This window comes from Rhipicephalus microplus, unplaced genomic scaffold (genome assembly GCF_043290135.1).
Source record: "Rhipicephalus microplus isolate Deutch F79 unplaced genomic scaffold, USDA_Rmic scaffold_12, whole genome shotgun sequence".
Taxonomy (NCBI): domain Eukaryota; kingdom Metazoa; phylum Arthropoda; class Arachnida; order Ixodida; family Ixodidae; genus Rhipicephalus; species Rhipicephalus microplus.
The window spans coordinates 44,031,100-44,048,387 of NW_027464585.1; the positions used below are offsets into that span (position 1 = coordinate 44,031,100).

The 17,288-nt window shown below is 42.1% G+C and overlaps 2 protein-coding genes across 2 annotated transcripts; one reads left to right on the forward strand and one right to left on the reverse strand.

Annotated features, from left to right (window-relative positions):
* The first annotated feature begins 416 nt into the window (after positions 1–416).
* LOC119166780 (uncharacterized) lies at positions 417–5,737 on the forward strand. The gene is made up of 6 exons (XM_037418121.2): positions 417–452; positions 994–1,157; positions 1,269–1,398; positions 2,785–2,928; positions 3,383–3,690; positions 5,243–5,737. The coding sequence occupies exons 2-6, from the start codon at positions 994–996 to the stop codon at positions 5,625–5,627; spliced, it is 1,131 nt and encodes a 376-aa protein (XP_037274018.2). The 5' UTR covers positions 417–452; the 3' UTR covers positions 5,628–5,737.
* An 8,807-nt stretch (positions 5,738–14,544) lies between these two features.
* On the reverse strand, positions 14,545–15,112 carry LOC142783727 (uncharacterized). The gene is made up of 2 exons (XM_075882306.1): positions 14,796–15,112; positions 14,545–14,726 (listed from the first exon to the last, which is right to left on the reverse strand). Exons 1-2 carry the CDS (start codon positions 15,103–15,105, stop codon positions 14,545–14,547), a joined length of 492 nt encoding a protein of 163 aa, XP_075738421.1. The 5' UTR covers positions 15,106–15,112.
* Between the last annotated feature and the right edge of the window lie 2,176 nt (positions 15,113–17,288).

The window sequence follows — 17,288 nt, forward strand, 5'->3', positions numbered from 1 at the left end:
AAAAGATTGACTTTTCAAACATTTGTTACTCTTATTCAAGCCATGGAGCAGCTTTTTTAAATCGAAATAGTATATTTTATATTTGAATTGACACTTTTCTTAATTATTTAGACTGTTCATTAGAAATCAAGCCAATAGTGTCGACTGTATTCGCGTGTCATCCACATGAACATCAGCTCTTCGCGCCAATTTCTGTTCTTTCTCCGTGTGTGCTCCTGTTGACGGGTGGACGTGTGTTTGTTTCACGAAGCTTTCCTCGTGCGTTTCTCGCAACCATGCCTGCGGTGTCGGCAGTTTCCCGCAGGAATACAACGGTTTTCACTTCGACACTCGTGCTCCTCATGCTGCTCATAAAAAAGAGGAAGCAAGTACGCGAGCAGCGGCAGCCTCGCCGTTGGTGGGTTCGCCCCGTTTTCTTGGCGCGTAAGCAAGAAGGCCTCTACCACACTGCGGTAAGTTCTTCAGCTCTTTCTTGACCTCGTTCAGTCTCATTTTAACGTGACGTCGTGCTGTTCGATCACTCCTGACTGAAATAAACAGCAATGACACCTACGACATAAAAATGAAAGCAAAATAAATAAAGCCAATAATATGATATACCAATAAACATGCAAGGAAAAGAAATAAACCAAGCGAGTGATGACCACGCCTTTGACAATAGAGCACTTATAGTACGTATGTTGTATTCAAACCCCATGACCTCTTGAAGCGTTCTGTTTTAGTAGCAAGTGAGTGCACAGCCAATTGGGAAATGTTGCATGTATGCCCCAGCAAACTTCTATGCATTTACTCGTAGGGCATATTCAGCTATAAAATGAAAGCTGCAGAGAAAATTCCACCGAAGGAATACTGTATTATATCTGAAATTTCACATGTGCTTGAATGTTCGATCAGGGATTCGGCGTTAAGAGAGGTACATTGCTGGTTCCCGTTCATTTTTTTTTCTCTGTAAGAATCTGTTCAATCACTGTAATCTGCTTTTGTTTTCAACAGATGAAACGGATGCGCGAAGGCGATCATGGATTTTTTTTTAAGTTCTATCGAATGACGCCAGCACTTTTTGATGTGCTGCTCAGATTCGTTGCTCTGGACCTGACAAAAATCCACGTGTCGAGGGAAACTCTCGAGCCTGGTGAACGGCTTGCAATAACCTTGAGGTTAGTGATATTGAGGTAAAACATGCCACATAGCATTAACTGAATGTAAGTGCCAAAAAAGATAGCTTTGAATCACTTTATTTTTTCATTGTTTCATGTTTGTTGTTTCAGTTACCTTGCATCAGGGCAAGATATCCCCTCTGTTGCTCTGGCGTATCAAGTGGGAATCGAAACTGCCCGCTTGTGCATTCATGAAACGTGCGAAGCAATCTGGGAAAGGCTAAAAGATCATGTCATGAAGGTAAGCGGTTCGCAATTCCACTTTGATGTTGGTTACCTGGTAGGTAAGCCTGGAAGCAGCATGGATAGGTTCAGCCTTAAATTGAAGTGAGAACTCGTAATCAGAGAGGAGATGGCACATATTTTTTGATTGCTGCAATACATGTTCACAAAAGCTTGACTGACGGCAACTAGTGATGTAAAGAGAATTTTGTTGCGTTGAGGTATACGCATAGATTTGAGCCATCACGGTGGATAGACAGCAATGAATTGTTTCCCAATACAAGCAGGGAACGCATGATAGACCACAATATGCATTGCAAACTTATGCATCCAGAATAAATGCTCACTGCCACCCTGCTGGTTTCTTGAAACACTGCTGGTTTCTTGAAACACGACTCTTCTGCCCAAAGAGTAGGCCACTCTTTTGTGTATTTGTTACTTCTAATATCTTGCATGTGTTTAAAAAACCTGCAGGTACACTCATACCACTCACTGCACCTAACCTTTTGTAATACTTGGCTGCACTTCCCAACTCTTTGTATCCTTTTTTCGCAATCTAACATACCTTCTCACAATGTGATAAGCCCAGGCCTACTTTTTCTCTAAATTCCTACCAGGATACCAGCAAGCTCTCCTTGCTCTGTGATCCGCCAGGATGTAATGATGATGAAATGTGTAGTTGTACTAGTCGTGCGTTTTAAACGTTGTTACAAGACGTCTGTAAATTGAACTTATTTTACAGCATAATTCAATATTTTTCTTTCTTCTGTGTCTGTGTTTTTCTCTTTTTTTGCATAAGCACTGCAAATTCATCAGAGTTCCATATTCTAACTAGCCCAGCACAATGTTTAAGTTATTTTTTCTCAGCCATGAATTGTTGGGGAGCTTAGTGGACTCACCTGGATTCTCTCTGTGCATCCTCAGCTAAATTTTTCATCTATGCTTACACAAATACTGTAGCTGATAAGTGCAACATGTACATAGAAAAGGAAATCAGAAAACTGAAATCACCAGATGGGCAAAATGAGGTATTAGTCTAGTTGATTTCTGGACGATTCTAAACTGCAGTAAAATTACAAGGTTCACATGGTGTGAAGCACACGAGTGGTGTTGCGTCTTTCCTAACTTCATGCATCTTTTGTAATTTGGTGTACTGTACAACTTTAGTGCAGTAAATCACCAGATCGACTGCCTCTGTTTAATGAGGGACTCTTGTAATGAGAGAAAGAAAAGTGGCGAGAGTCGCATGACAGCAGTGTAAAGTACGTGGCTTTTATTCGAACGGATTCTGCTGAACCCCGTTTTGAAAATCACTGCTTCTAATGATGTGCTCTCTGCATATTTGTTTTGTTGCATTATAGGTTCTTTCTTGTTAAAGTACGACATTTTTTGTTTGTACTTCCAGACACCTACCAAAGCAGACTGGCACTGTATTGCCAAAGGATTTCATTCACGGTGGCAGTTCCCGAACTGCTTGGGTGCCGTTGACGGGAAGCATGTTGCTATTGTATGTCCACCAAAATCTGGCAGCAAATTCTTCAACTATAAGGTAAAAGCTCACCTGGATTCTCCCTGTGCATTCTCAACTAAATTTTTCATTTATGCTTGCACAAATACTGTAGCTGATAAGTGCAACATGAACATAGAAGAGCAGATCAGAAAACTGGAATCATCAGATTGGCAAAATTAGATATTGGTCTAGTTAGTTTTTGGATGATTCTAAACTGCAGTAAAATTACAGGGTTCACAAAGCCAGAGTGGACACATGGTGTGAAGCATACACAAGTGGTGTTGCGTCTTTAGTAACTTGGTGTACTGTACAATTTTAGTGCAGTAAATCACCAGACTGACTGCCTCCGTTTAAGCAAATAGTTGTTATATATGCCACACTTTTGAAGATACGTGAAACCTTAACATAGATAGTAATTATTGTACTGCTGTTATTCACTGTGGCTGTACAGATAGGTCCTGATCTGGATTTCTTGTCGTGTTTATTGTTTCAGGGCACATTTTCCATAGTGCTGATGGCTGTGGTGGACAGCGATTGCAAATATGTGCTTGTGGACGTCGGTGCAGAAGGCCGCCAAAGCGATGGGGGAATATTCAAGGAATCATCCTTTGGTTGTGACCTCTCTAAAGGCCGCCTTGACATTCCAGCAGTTGGCACCCTACCAGGCACTTCCGCATGTGTGCCTTATGCCTTTGTGGGAGACGAGGCATTCCAGCTTCGTAAGGACTTCATGAGGCCTTACCCCGCAAAATGCCTCAATGACACTATGAGGATTTTCAACTACAGGCTCAGCCGAGCAAGGTATTGGATTGTTTCTCTGATTCGTTAACCTCATGTCTTCATAGCCTTAATTCGCAAAAAGGCCCATCACGTGCGATTGAACACGATAGCTTAACCTGTGGATCTAAGTCAACCAAGGGCATTTGCAGAACTTTTCTGCTGTGGGAAGGAGTGCTGGTGCACCGAGTTACCACAAAATAGGCACTATTTTCTATTAAAACTGCGCACATGAAATTAAGCTTTCAAACAGGGCAGTAGTAGCCAAGTTTTAGGAGATACTCTGCATTATCTTAGTGTTGAGAAGATTGTGTCCGTCAAAAATAAAGCGTTACGATCGCTTCACGAAAAAAGCTCTCTGTGCAGGGTTGACTTGTGCTAAATGGTCACCAGCAAGTAGCACAATGTGTTGGATACATCTACCTGCAGTTAGTCTTTGTATAGTAGGTGCACACACCATGTGTTTCAGTGAGAAAATTATATGATGAGACTTGTGATAAAGTCATTGCTGCATTTCATAAATGACTTATGCTGTTCACACTCATCATAAATACTTGTGTAGTTACAGCATTTGAGGTTGATTCTATTGATGAAAGCTCCTCGAATGCTTTGACTACGGCCAGACATTGCTGAGCAAAGATCTTAATCAACTTGCATTTTGCAGATCACCTCATATTACCATGCAGTAGGTTGGGCAGCAACTTCCGTCTGAGCGCACATCATGAAAAAGTGTTACTGTACATGTGATGACCCCCGCAATGTTTCACATTTCACGGAAAAATTGTAATCGTTGATCACATGATCAAATTTGTGGCTTAGACAGTGGAAAAGAGGTGCATTTGGAAACTCCTTCTGTATTATTCTATTCACTCCAGCTTCTATTCCAGCCATTGTAGAGCATATGTCGTACTACTATTATTTCACAAGGTTCAAAATAATCAGCCCAGCATCGGTTAAAAACTTCAATGTTGTAGTGGTGATACAAGCAAAGTTCAGTAGTTACCATTTGAAAAAATAAAAGATGCAGAAATGGACAAAGAGTGCCTTTTGCTAACACTGAGTACACAAGCCAAAGTTCATAGTGCTACTGCCGTTGACAGTAATAAGCCCTCGTCTGGTGTTCCATCTTTCTCAGTCATACGTGATTGTGCCGACAACGGGTTAATGAAAATAAATTTGGTTGAACACTTGCTGTCTCTGTATACTATTACAGTACAATACTCAAGTGCAGCAGCCTGTAACAGAATAGTGTAATGAAGGGACAGCTGGTACATCGTACTACAAGGAAACAGTGAACAAAGATGGCGACGGCGAAGGAACTCGGAACTTGGATTGTTCATTCCATCATCCCATTTTCGCACTGTTTTCTGACAGTGGGCTGTAAAAGATGGAGAAAGTATTGCACTAAATGGGAAATAGTCTTTCATCACATTGTGACAAATGGCTCATCTGTCACAACTACTCGGCATTACCACACCACTACTTTTATCTTGCAAGCACTTTCCATTGCCTTGAAGGCACCATGGTGTGTCGTGTCTTCATTCGCTGTTGCAACATTTTTCTTTTTCGTCTGCAGACGCTGTGCAGAAAATGCCTTCGGCATCACTGCTGCCAGGTGGAGGATACTGCTTCGCACCATAAACGTGCAGCCCAGCCATGTGGACTTCGTGGTGAAGGCCGCCTGTGTCCTCCACAACTTCCTTACTCTGTACAACCCACATGCCCATCAATTCTTGGACAGAGAAGACAGTTTCGGAAACGTTGTTGGAGGGCGCTGGCGGCATGGTGTGCAACATGTGCCAGACAACAGTTTCTTTGCCATGGCTCCAACACAGGCACGAAACTACGATGGTGATGCAGGTGCTGCAAGAAGGTTGTTCGCCAGCTACTTTTCTAGCACGGCTGGCCAGGTTCCTTTGCAGTGGAATCTACCAGGACTGACAAAGAAGCAGCCCTCCTAGACACTTGTTCTTCACTGCCAGTTCGGGCAAGGACGCACAGCTGCGTCATCACTCTCCTTTCTAGCATGGCACTGCTTGCCCATTCTTCAGTGTGACAGCTGCTCTTAAGGGGGTATGGCAGGATGAACACAGCAAAAAATTGAATTTGCAGTCTTGACACCAAAAAATTCACTGTACTCTGAGGAACGAAGCTGTTGAAGCCCGATGTTGAGAAGCCACTCCACGTGGTTTAAATTCTGCACCGTAGTGTGCCACGCAACCTCTGGCGTAAGCAGTATGTGGATGTAAAAATTAGTTTTTCTCAAAGTGCGTTTTCTGTAAGTTTTTCAACTTCAACCTACCTTTTCTCAAAATGTACTGAATTAATTTTTATAAAACTTTGTATGCGTGAGCTACAACAAGTAAGCAAATATGGTTACATTCCTTTTGCTGTTGCAGAGAAAAGGTACAGAAAAGGTACCAAACTTTTTTCTCTGTGGAACTCAAACTCGATTTCTCAATTTTTCTCAATTTCACTCACTCAGACTTGCCAAAATACTTCACTTACTTTGGCTCAGACTCGCGGCTTGATGCCAGTGTGAGGGTTCTCTCATGAGTGACTTTGCCTACCTATTATTTGACTCCTCACGCAAATCAGCTTTTCACTTTTCTTGTTTTCTGTGCTCCCTGGCTCATCTTGTCATACCTTCTATTGTCCTCAAATTTGAATGTGTTCTTGTAAATTATTCTTCTGTGAAAAATAAATTTTTATTTTACTAAGTCCACATGTTGTGAATTAAAGCGATGTCATTTTGACACAAACTGGGGCAATGTAACATTTTCAGTGACTCTGCAATGGTCTTGTGCCTTTGCAAAACCGTATGTTTAGCGAGTGCTACGAACTTCAATCGGACAGAGCACACAAGCTACCAAGGGGATGCTCAATGTTACAGGGGGGGAGGGGGGGGCAGTGACAAGTTATACGATCACTGCGACCATAACATATTCATTGAATACTTTAACTGCCATTGAATACTTTGACTGCATAGAAAGCCGTGGCTACCGCAGTACATAAGCATCTTTCTACAAGACATAGCAGCGCCGCTGTGTGTCATGAAACAGTGCATCGGCTGTTGCTCAATCGATCCACCATATTGTACACTAAGGGGAATAAAAAAAAGGATCCCTGTCAACTACACTTGTACGGCAATCAATGAATTTGTTGGTGTGATTGATGAAACAAATATCGGTCAGCTTCTTGTGTTTAACTCTCTCATTCCTCTGCGCTGCGACACAAATGTAACCCAGCTTATTGGCAACCATAAAAACAATGTTAACGCTGTGTCAACTTCCTACTTTCTTAGGCCCTTGAGATACCGTGCACAATGAATGTACAGTATGCCAACAATAAGTTTATTCCTGTTGCCTTCTGGGTCAGCTTGTTGTGTTTAACTCTCTCATTCCTCTGCGCTGCGACGCAAATGTAACCCAGCTTATTGGCAACCATAAAAACAATGTTAACGCTGTGTCAACTGCCTACTTTCTTAGGCCCTTGAGATACCGTGCACAATGAATGTACAGTATCCCAACAATAAGTTTATTCCTGTTGCCTTCTGCAAACATGCTCGGGTTTGACATTACCGACTTCTTCAAATGCTCAGTGACAGCAGTCACTGTATCAAGTGGATAACCTATATCTAAAAGACCATAACCTGTGCTCGTGAGGGCCAACTTAAGGCAAGACATAGCTGAATAGTTTATAACCTTTAATTGCTTTGATGAGAAATTTAACACCGGTTTTAACTCCAGCTTATTTTAAAACCAAATTAAATTATATTAAGACTAATACATATGTCTAATAATCTACAAACATTTAGGTTTCAATATTTGTCTTTTAAAACCCAACTTGGACAATGTCTGGGATCGATGGGTTCGAACAATTATATTTATTCTCGTCTCATAAATAAATGCACTTCATCAGTACAATATCTATGGCGTGCAAATAAATCTGGCTCATACATAAGGAAATGGCTAAGCCTTTACATTTACAGAGAACTTGTAATTGTCCTTTTGAAAGGGTATTGACAAAAAATTTTCACTTTGTTTTTTTTTTTACAACCAAGGAAAGGCCAAGCACTCAGAAGCCTAGAAAATGTACCGCAATGCGCAAGTGTGCGCTGAAAAACTAATTATAGTGTTCTGAAAGCTAGTTTGAACTCCTAGTGTCCCCTGTCATTGCAACAAAGTATGACCTTTTCGTTACGTGCTAGTACAAGATATGGTCACATTTCCACGAACCAAGCAGCCATCTCAGAAGTTCCAGTACCAGATATCATCACAACTAGCCAGAATGCAGCATGAAGTCACCAAAATTAGTACTCAAGTCCCGACGTCCACATAGTGTCGATGTTGTAAGGTGCCCTGCGAGAAATTTGATTTTAATGTTGAAATGAAATACCTTATCAGAATTTGCCGAGTGTTATACTTTCTCAGAGTCGTCTGTGTATACAGGAGATTAGTTAGTCAGACTAAACTCGCCTTAGAAATATGGTGTCGGTACCCCTTAAGGTATGCAGCAAAAGCAACTGGACTTTTCATTTACGTTAGTAACTTACGTGTTGCAAACATTTTGCATGAGTGAAGCCGCATTAGCAATGAAATGCACGCGCATTGTGGCATAAATGCTTTGTGTCATACTGTATGTAGCTCATCACAATACAAGCATATAATTCACGAATGACCATGTGAACAAAGCATACCTTGGTAATTATTACTGAAGTAACTTTTATTATAAAGGACAGACATCATCAAAATGACGTATATTCCCCAAATTCATTCTGTGCAACCCTGATAATATTTACAATACACAAATAAATATAAAAATAAGTCACAAGATTAATGACTAAATCACATATTTCATGACTAAATAAAGGGGCCATGTTACAATCACTCAAAAACTTCACTTTCAGTGAACACTAAAAGTAAAAGGTATATTATTCCCAGACTGGTTATAAAAAGCAAACCTTAAAATATTACAATAAAAGAAAACCTTGCCCACCCCCAGCAACTAGCCTTTTGCCATGACGAACGTGACAATGCACATTAAGGAGTGTAGCCGTTCTGTTATACCAAAGTTTCAGCTGCAGCAAGTATTCTAATTTCAGTGCCGAATGAAACAAGGCTAAAATAACAGGTTTCACATACAGTTGACGAAGAACTGCTCGCAGGAATGCAGATGCTCGAAAAGTTAGCTGCTTGTTACATAATTCCTCACGAGTGCTGCCCCACTGTCCAGCCACTTGTGTATTTATGAAACACTCAATTACAAAGTAAGTGTTCATGCAAATTCGCTACCATTCTGCCAGCTAATTTGTGAATGCGAAACGATTAACCGACAGAACATGTTCGAAAATTGGGTGTTATGACCCCTTCAAACACTCCCGCTTCCCCTGATCCTATAGGTATAAAGCAAAATATCGAAAGTGGTGTTTTTTTTTCTTTAGTGACAAGACTTGGAGATTATTAGTCTGAATCACAAAGCAGATTTTTGTAGGCATATGAGAGCACTGAAAGACAAGCCCTATTTTTGTAAAATTTTTTTGCAAGTCAAATTAATATTTAAAGTGTGCATTTTGTGTACCAAAGTGTACTAATGAAAAAAAAATGTTAGTGCTCCCTGAAGTACCAAAAAATAAGTGTGCACTCAAATTCCACATTCCACAAATTCTAATCTTTTCAGGCACAGAAAAGAAGCTTTGCCCTGTGCAATGAACCAAAATAAATCTCTTCAAATGAATATTAAAAGCACAGTGATTAAACAGGTTTCAAGAAAATCAACAAAAACATTTTAAACAGGTGCGGCACCTACACAATCAGGAGCGCTAAGTCTTGCATATTTGTAACTAGTTACACTCAAGCAGCTGTTTGCCTTTTTTCTTTCTGTAGACATTATTTAAATGAGAGAGCAAATCTATTTGTTAACAGGCTGACATATGTGTCCTTGAGTGCGAACAATGCATGCACAATGCTGTGCATTAACCTGGTGAGAAGTGTATGGTTTTTATGACTAAAAATGTCAAGTTGACAATGCTAACAAAGCATTATTACATATTTGCACATTTAATATGAAGGCTAAAAGAGTCATAAAACGCTCGATCTAAAACGACAATGCGAAACCACCGACATCCACACGCACTAACTAGGCGACGTCAGCATAAGTAGTTCTTTGCCTATCGAGGATTGCAAAACTCTTCGGTACTTGCGAGTGCATGCAATTCAAACACCTATCAGCGCCTTTGCCATAAGCAATAGGCACCAACTTGAACTCTGTAGCTGACGTCATATTAAGCAGCATTCTTGTGGGATGCCTCTTGCACGCGCTCACAGATGCCGTAGAGTTCTGCGTTTCTATATAGTCAAAGCGTCTATGCAGGCTCATTCAGGCTGATGATATAGTTAGAGCATGTGGCTACTGATGGTGCCGCATTGTCGTTGTTAAGCGACCTTTTCACAACCTCTTTAAAGAGTAAACAAAATATCACATATCAAGCTAATCTTATGATGCACACAAAACAGGCACTTTCAGTTTTTTCTTCGCAACTGTTGGGTAGTGTAACATTTTTTCTTGCATCTTTGCAAAAAAACTGTTTAAAGAGAAAGTTCATGCAGCAAAATAATGAGTGATTCAGTTAACATGACAGAAAATGTAAAAAATGACATTCTAAAAAGAAATTTGCACTTGGCCCCGTACCTTAATAAAAAAAATCACTTCAGCCATTGAAATAAAAAAGAAACTAGTCCACATACTCCATTACTAATTGCATGATCTTCACTTTCAGCTCTAACTGTCGCTTTTCTGGCATCTTCTCAAAGTATTTAGCAAGGCACAGCCCAAAATATTCATGTTCGTTTCTTGACTCAGTTTTCTTCAATGTCTCGCACAAGTCTTGCACATTTTGAGTAATTCTATCTAACTCTTCTTCATTCTTTCTTTTGCGACTTCTTCGCTGGGTTGGTGTTGACCCGGCACTTCCATCGGCGACAGCAGGCTCTGGTGCAGTCCTCTCTTGGGTGTTTGGGCAAACAACCCCTGGAGGCCTGAAAGCATCATCGTCTGAATGTGCAGAAGCTTCCGACAGTTCTAAACACTGGTCTTCAAACTGGACCATGTCCTGCAGAAGCTCCTGCACATTCATACCTGTGCGGGTAGTAGGGCTGTCAGGCCTCGGTGGTTGCCTGCCAGCCTGCAGCTGGCTTGCAGGCCTTACTGGTTCACCCGGACTGCAAAAAAAGCTTGAAGTGCTCTGTAAGCTTGCAGGGCTAACATAATTTCCAGATGTCCTGCAGGCAGCAACAAGTGTGAACGTTATAACCTTACATTGATGAAAAGCCAGTTAAAGAAGTACCCGAATGTAAATATTTAGGAATTTATTTAACAGAATCATTTCATTGGAACAGGCACATAGAACACATGATCTTAAAGGCTAGTAAAACATTGTATTTTATTCACAGAAACTTTCACTGTGCAACAAAAAAGGTAAAGGAAATTCTCTACTACCTGCATGTAAGGTTTATACTTGAATATGCTTGTGTTACCTGGGACCCAGCTCAAAAGTATCTTGCAGAAACAATAGAAAAATTCAAAACCAGGCAGCTCGTTTCGTCCGCAAAAATTACTAGCTATTTGTTAGTATATCAGATATAAAGGCCGCATTAGGCTGGGAAACTTTACAATCTGGAAGACGGAAACTTCGACTAAAACTTCTGCCTAGTATATACTATAACCTTTTTAGAGGTGAATACCCGGTAGCACCAACATATCGTTCCACAAGATGCCAACACACACATAAAATACGAGAATACGCATTCAAAACAACAACTTTTACTAACTACTTCTTTTTAAAAACACGTAGAGAGTGGAACAAACTTCCCGAAGATATTGTAAACTTGAGTGACAACAGCGCTTTTTTTTTTCATCGTTGTGACATCATGGCATGCTTATTCACTTTTAGTACCTGTTAGCCACATGTCACATTGTACTGAAATATTTTTCGATTGCATGCTGTAATTATTATATGTTGTTTTATTTTCCAGAATGTTTAAAGCGTCACTATTCACAGAAATGTTAGTAACCACATTGAATTTCGTGTGTAAACTCCCCTGCAGTAATGCCACTATGGCATTGCAGGAACTCTAAATAAATAAAAATGAAATATAATTTCACCTCTTTCTGCACTGAAATAGAATCAAGGATTAAACTGTGGTTTTTCCTAAGCACATCACTTGGTATTTCACACACTACCACACTAAAATACTTTGCTATATCTGGTTTTGCGTGTTTTCCAGACCACATACAAAGGACCCATCAACTTATTTACTTGCACTTCAATTAAACTTTGGCATTGAGGCAATCTAAGGTCAAACAATGTAAACATAACTAAAATCACATTAACATACTTACATTTCATTTATGTAATCTAGAATTTTATGGCACGAACCACATACAAAAAGAAAACCAAGAAGCTAACTGTGCTGGCAATACAACTTGAAATGGCACAGTTAATGATAGATGAAGTGATCACAATTCATTTTACACCAAGCAAAATTCCTGGCATAGTACCTTGTCTTGGCAAATAGATGGACAGGGATCATTATTGGCAAAAAAACAAAACAATATGAACAACATTTTCATAAATTAAATATATAGCAAACCATATTAGCCATACCAGAAGCCGGGCTGATTGACCAAACAGTAATAGGTGTTTTTCAGCAGCGGCCATGTCCTTATGCATAAAGCCAATGATGGGCAGGCAACATTGATGTAGTAAACTACACATACTCTGCTACTATAGCACATGTAATTCACCAATAACTGCAACAGATGCTAACAGAGAAGCGTACATTCCTTATAGCAAGGATGTCAACAGTACATATAAGATGGATTCCTAGAGTCGTATTAGTGCTTTCACTAGAATATTCAGTCAATTTTAAGGTAAAGAAAAAATGTAAGTATTGTTTATTCTTCGACGAACTACAACGTTTAGTTGATGCAATATGACCATACATGTGGTGTAGGAATAATGTGAATGTCTGCGGCAACGTTAAACGTAAAGGCACAATTATGCAGTTTACTTACAGCCAATATATTTGTTCATGATCTCGAACACAACTGTGTGTGTGTGTATGTATCATATATATATATATATATATATATATATATATATATATATATATACTGTACAATGTCAATTTTTATTTAAGTGGGCACGTGAGCGTGTGGCCTGCCAACTCTTGTGGCTGTTTGCAGCATGTTCAAACGGAAGCGAGAGTTACCACAGCTTCTTTTTGCGTCATCTAGTGACGAGCAAAACAAGCAGTCATAGGTGATATAAAACTGGTGGCAAACTTAAACCCCTCCCCCCTTTTAAGGCATAACAGGTCAGGCCTGGCCTCTTGTGGGTTCAATATCTGCTGGAGCCCCGATATTTTTGCATTCGCCTCAATACTGCCAATGTCAGTTTTCATTACCACTCTCACATTCCAACAACCAATGTCTTCTTGCCACTCCTAGGTAAATATAAATTATCAATCACCTGTGGAACATATCGTGGCTCATGGTATCCAATTATATGCCATATAAGTCTGGAGAAAAGGCTTTGACAGCGAATGCAACGGGATTTTCACTTTAGCCATGCCATGACCAGGTCAAAAAAGAAATTACAGCTCACTCAGATTCAATTAAGAAATACATTTTGCTATGAGGACTCACTCCGACTCAGACTCGCCACAATGAGAGTGCTCAGTCTCACTGTACTTTTTCAGAACCGAACTGAAGTACGGACCCAAGCTCACCAACATAGCTACTCAGTCAGACTCACAGTTTCGCCTGAATCTGGGTTGATTCCCGAGTTCATTAGTGCAAAGTTATCTTTTTCAATCTTAGTTTTAAAGCTCCTTAACGCAAGCAACTCGCATAATCGATTCTCTATAATATGCCTTTAATCTTGTACCTTCAAGAATGAGTTCTTAGTGGTTTCAATTCGATGAGGAGATTTTTATGAAATATGCGACTCGTGCGGCATATCTTGAGGAACCACCTACCCTGAAAAAATTGGTGGGGAGGGTCGTGGCATCCTTGCACCCCTAATTCGCTCTTTGAATCAACAAATATTGTGCAGCACATTCTTGAGGTATCTGTGAAAAGACTTAGTACAAAGTTGAGTTGATGTAACACTCAATTAATGAAAAAAAAATGTCAGTGTTCCCTGAAGTAGCAAAAAATAATTTTTGGGGTTCAACATCTCTAAATCACCATGTCATTACGAGAGAGACGCCGTAGTGAAGGGTTTTGGAAATTTCGACCACCTGGTGTTCTTTATAATTTGCACCTATATCAATGTACAAAGGCCTCAAGCATTTTCACCTCCATTTAAAATGCCGCTGCTGTGAATGAGATTTCATCCTACACCTATGGGTCAGCAGTTGAGCACCACGACCACAAGACCACCGTGGTGGGTGAAATAGCGAAAAAAAGGGAACATGTATGATGCAAAGAGGGCTCTCTGAATATGCACAAAAAAAACATTTGTTTTTCCATTTGACAACACTGCTCAACAATGGAAAAATGCACACCATAGTGTCAGCAAAAGGTTTTCTCAAGGTCTTTAATGTGGTTGTCATTATAGTTCAGACCTCTATCAGTATTGTCAGTACCACACTGCTTAGATTACTATAGCTGTTGAAACGGATAATTTTTTCATATCACTGCACACTGCTGCCTTGGCCACATGTAACAGTAATCAACACTTGAACTTCCTACATGCTGTACACTGCATTCAATATATGCATACCTGAAAATCACAGAATTTTCAGTGTCACATTATTTATATTTAAAAAGATGACATTTAGCAATGCTCATGACAACGATTAATAAAATGACTTACGCCCTTGTTTGCATGGTATCCTTGAGAAAGCATAAAAGCTGGAAATATGGCCACGTGATGGTGATACACTCCCCATCGTCCAGGCCGGCACCGCTCTTTGCTTTTTTATTTGCTACGAAGAGCCGCCGGAACTTGTCACGTAGCGACTTCCAGCGCTTCTGTACAAGCTCGGCGGCGTCTGCGCAATGGAAAATACAAAGATTGAAGCGCTTATGCATGTCGCACGAACGACCAAGTGCTAACTTACCATCAATATTTACATTCGGTAACACGGCTGCAGCTACCTCCCGCCACATCGCGGCCTTCACAATTTTGTCCTTGTGCTGCCGGTGGCTTGCCATCCATAAGGGTAGTCTATGCTGCACTGCAGCGATGAGAACCTCGTTGTCGATGAAGGCACCGTCCATTGCTTGCTCCTCACACAACTGCAGCACTGCACGGCTGAACACAAAGCACCGCGCTTGTGCAGCACATGTTCCGGAAGTGAGACCATGAGCGCCGTGAACATCCGGTGCGACAGTAGTGTTTCGAAGATTTTCAAGGCCGAAAATTGTCATGCCTGCCTATTGCATCGACTACTAGTGGATGTAGTTTTGCAGGAGCACATACAATCAGCTGGCAATTGTCACAGTAGGACAGTTTCACCGCTGCACGACGACGGCTAACAGATCACACAGTTGCATTTGTCGTATGCTTCTCGTTAACACTCACACCGATGCTACAGTGCAATTCATTCACGTAAACACGCACATCGAAGCTTCAGTAGAATTCGTTCACGTAAACACGCACATCGGAGCTACAGCTGAATTCGTTGGTGTAAACACGCATGCCGGATCAATTCGTTCGTGTCAGTGACACCACGCACTACAGCTCAACGGAGTTCGTACGCCGATGTAAACGATGATCACATGTCACTAGCTTGGCATCACACGCTACTGCAAAGGCATCAGACAAGCCTCAAGCACTCTTTCTATGTAATATTTTTTTTTTCTTTTTTTAGCCAGCTGAGACGTAAACAACTTAACTTTCGTTGTCTGAGTTTGTCCCGTCAGCTTCCACCGAGGAATGCAAACGAAGCACACATCTTTTTCGGCATCCGGCTAGTGTCGATCATCCTGACTTCTATCATCGGAAGCATCTTACCACCACAGCCCACTGACTTCGAGCACAACGTATGGAGATGAAAGCACAGGCGCAGTACAATCGCCGATACGATGTTTTCACACGGCCAACGACCACCCTGAAACTGGCAGGCACTCGCTAGCAAGCCGGCAGGTACTCGCTGGATTTGTCGGCGTCACTCGCACTCGGCACGAAATTGAGTCACGCTGGTAGCACTCGCAGACATTCGTCGTGTCATTCTAGATGACGAAGCGGTCATACAGGAACGTTTGGAGTAGTTTTCGTGCTTGCCTCTAGCACTCGGCCGTGCCTTCGAAGCGGCAGCCATTAGGCCCAGCACTCGGAGTCATCGCGGCCTCTGGTTGGTTGGCGCCGCTGTACGCGTGGTGACGTAGCGTACGCGAGGCGAAATATCAAGCCCGGCTTGATCCCTCGCGCCTGCTCGCGTATGCCCCTCTGAAGCCGACGCCGAGAGGCGCATTTGAAGCTTTTGACGCGTAGACGCGAGCGAACGCGTGCCAGTGGTTGGCACTTTACTCTCCAAACACGCTCTAAATGAATGAACTACCCGGGTATTGCAGGCAGTGCGAAAAGCGTTGCCATGGTGACCAGCCCTCTTTCTCCTCACATGCTGGCTCAGTCTTTCCCGTATTTTCGTTTGCAACGCGAACCGTACGGTTCGCGTTCCGCCGTGCTCGGAGTGCTCGACCATGGCCGCCTGGATTCGACGATCTAAAAACTACGACGTGGTGCTTCTGTGTACGTTTGGATGACTGTGGGCTGCTGCTTTTGCGTTTCGCTGCACCCATGAAGTCTGGAGCATGTCTCGACACGTCACCTCGCCGCGCTGTATATATCTGGCTTGAAGATAGTCACGACGAACACACGACAACAGTTAGGAAGGCTAATATGGCGGACGAGAAGACAACATGCCTATCGGATATGTACTTCAGTCGGACTCGGGCAGCAAACAGCGCTGTAGTCTAAGGCAAGTAGGTCACCATTCTTTATTCTACTCTACTTGTCGCGTGTGCGATACATATCGCGCTTGCCGACAGCGAGCTCGGTCATGTTGTATATCGCACGCACGAACTGCATCACGGAGGTCAGCTTCGGCGTCTGCAGTACGGCTGTGCTTTGTGACCGCCTGGAAATTGGCCGCCATTGCCGTCAGCCTCCCGTATGCTCACTCATCGAGTGCTCGCCTGTCTTCGCCACCACGATGAGCTCCGGGCTGACGATATTGGGCTGAGACCTCGTGGCTGTGTTAGGAGTCGTCGAAAACACGTTGCGGGTTCTCGTAAAGAGCTTGGTTGTTGTATGTAGCGCGCTGTAAGTGAACCAGCACGGGCTGGCGGTGCTTTTGCTAGCGGCGGAACTCATTAAAAATTGGTCGCCATTACAGTTGGCTTTCCCGTCAGTCGGTCGCAAGCAGCTCGGCGTCATCCGTTGGTCACGGCAGCGGACTCGCGTTTGCGCGCTGCACTCGCTCGAGTTTGTGGAAAAGGGCCGCATTACCGTCGATTTCTTCGGTACTACCTCCAAACCAGCTCGGCGCTGTTCGTGGTGGCGGCCAAGCGTACGCTCGCTCTCCTGTTCGCTGCCGGCAGACACTCCG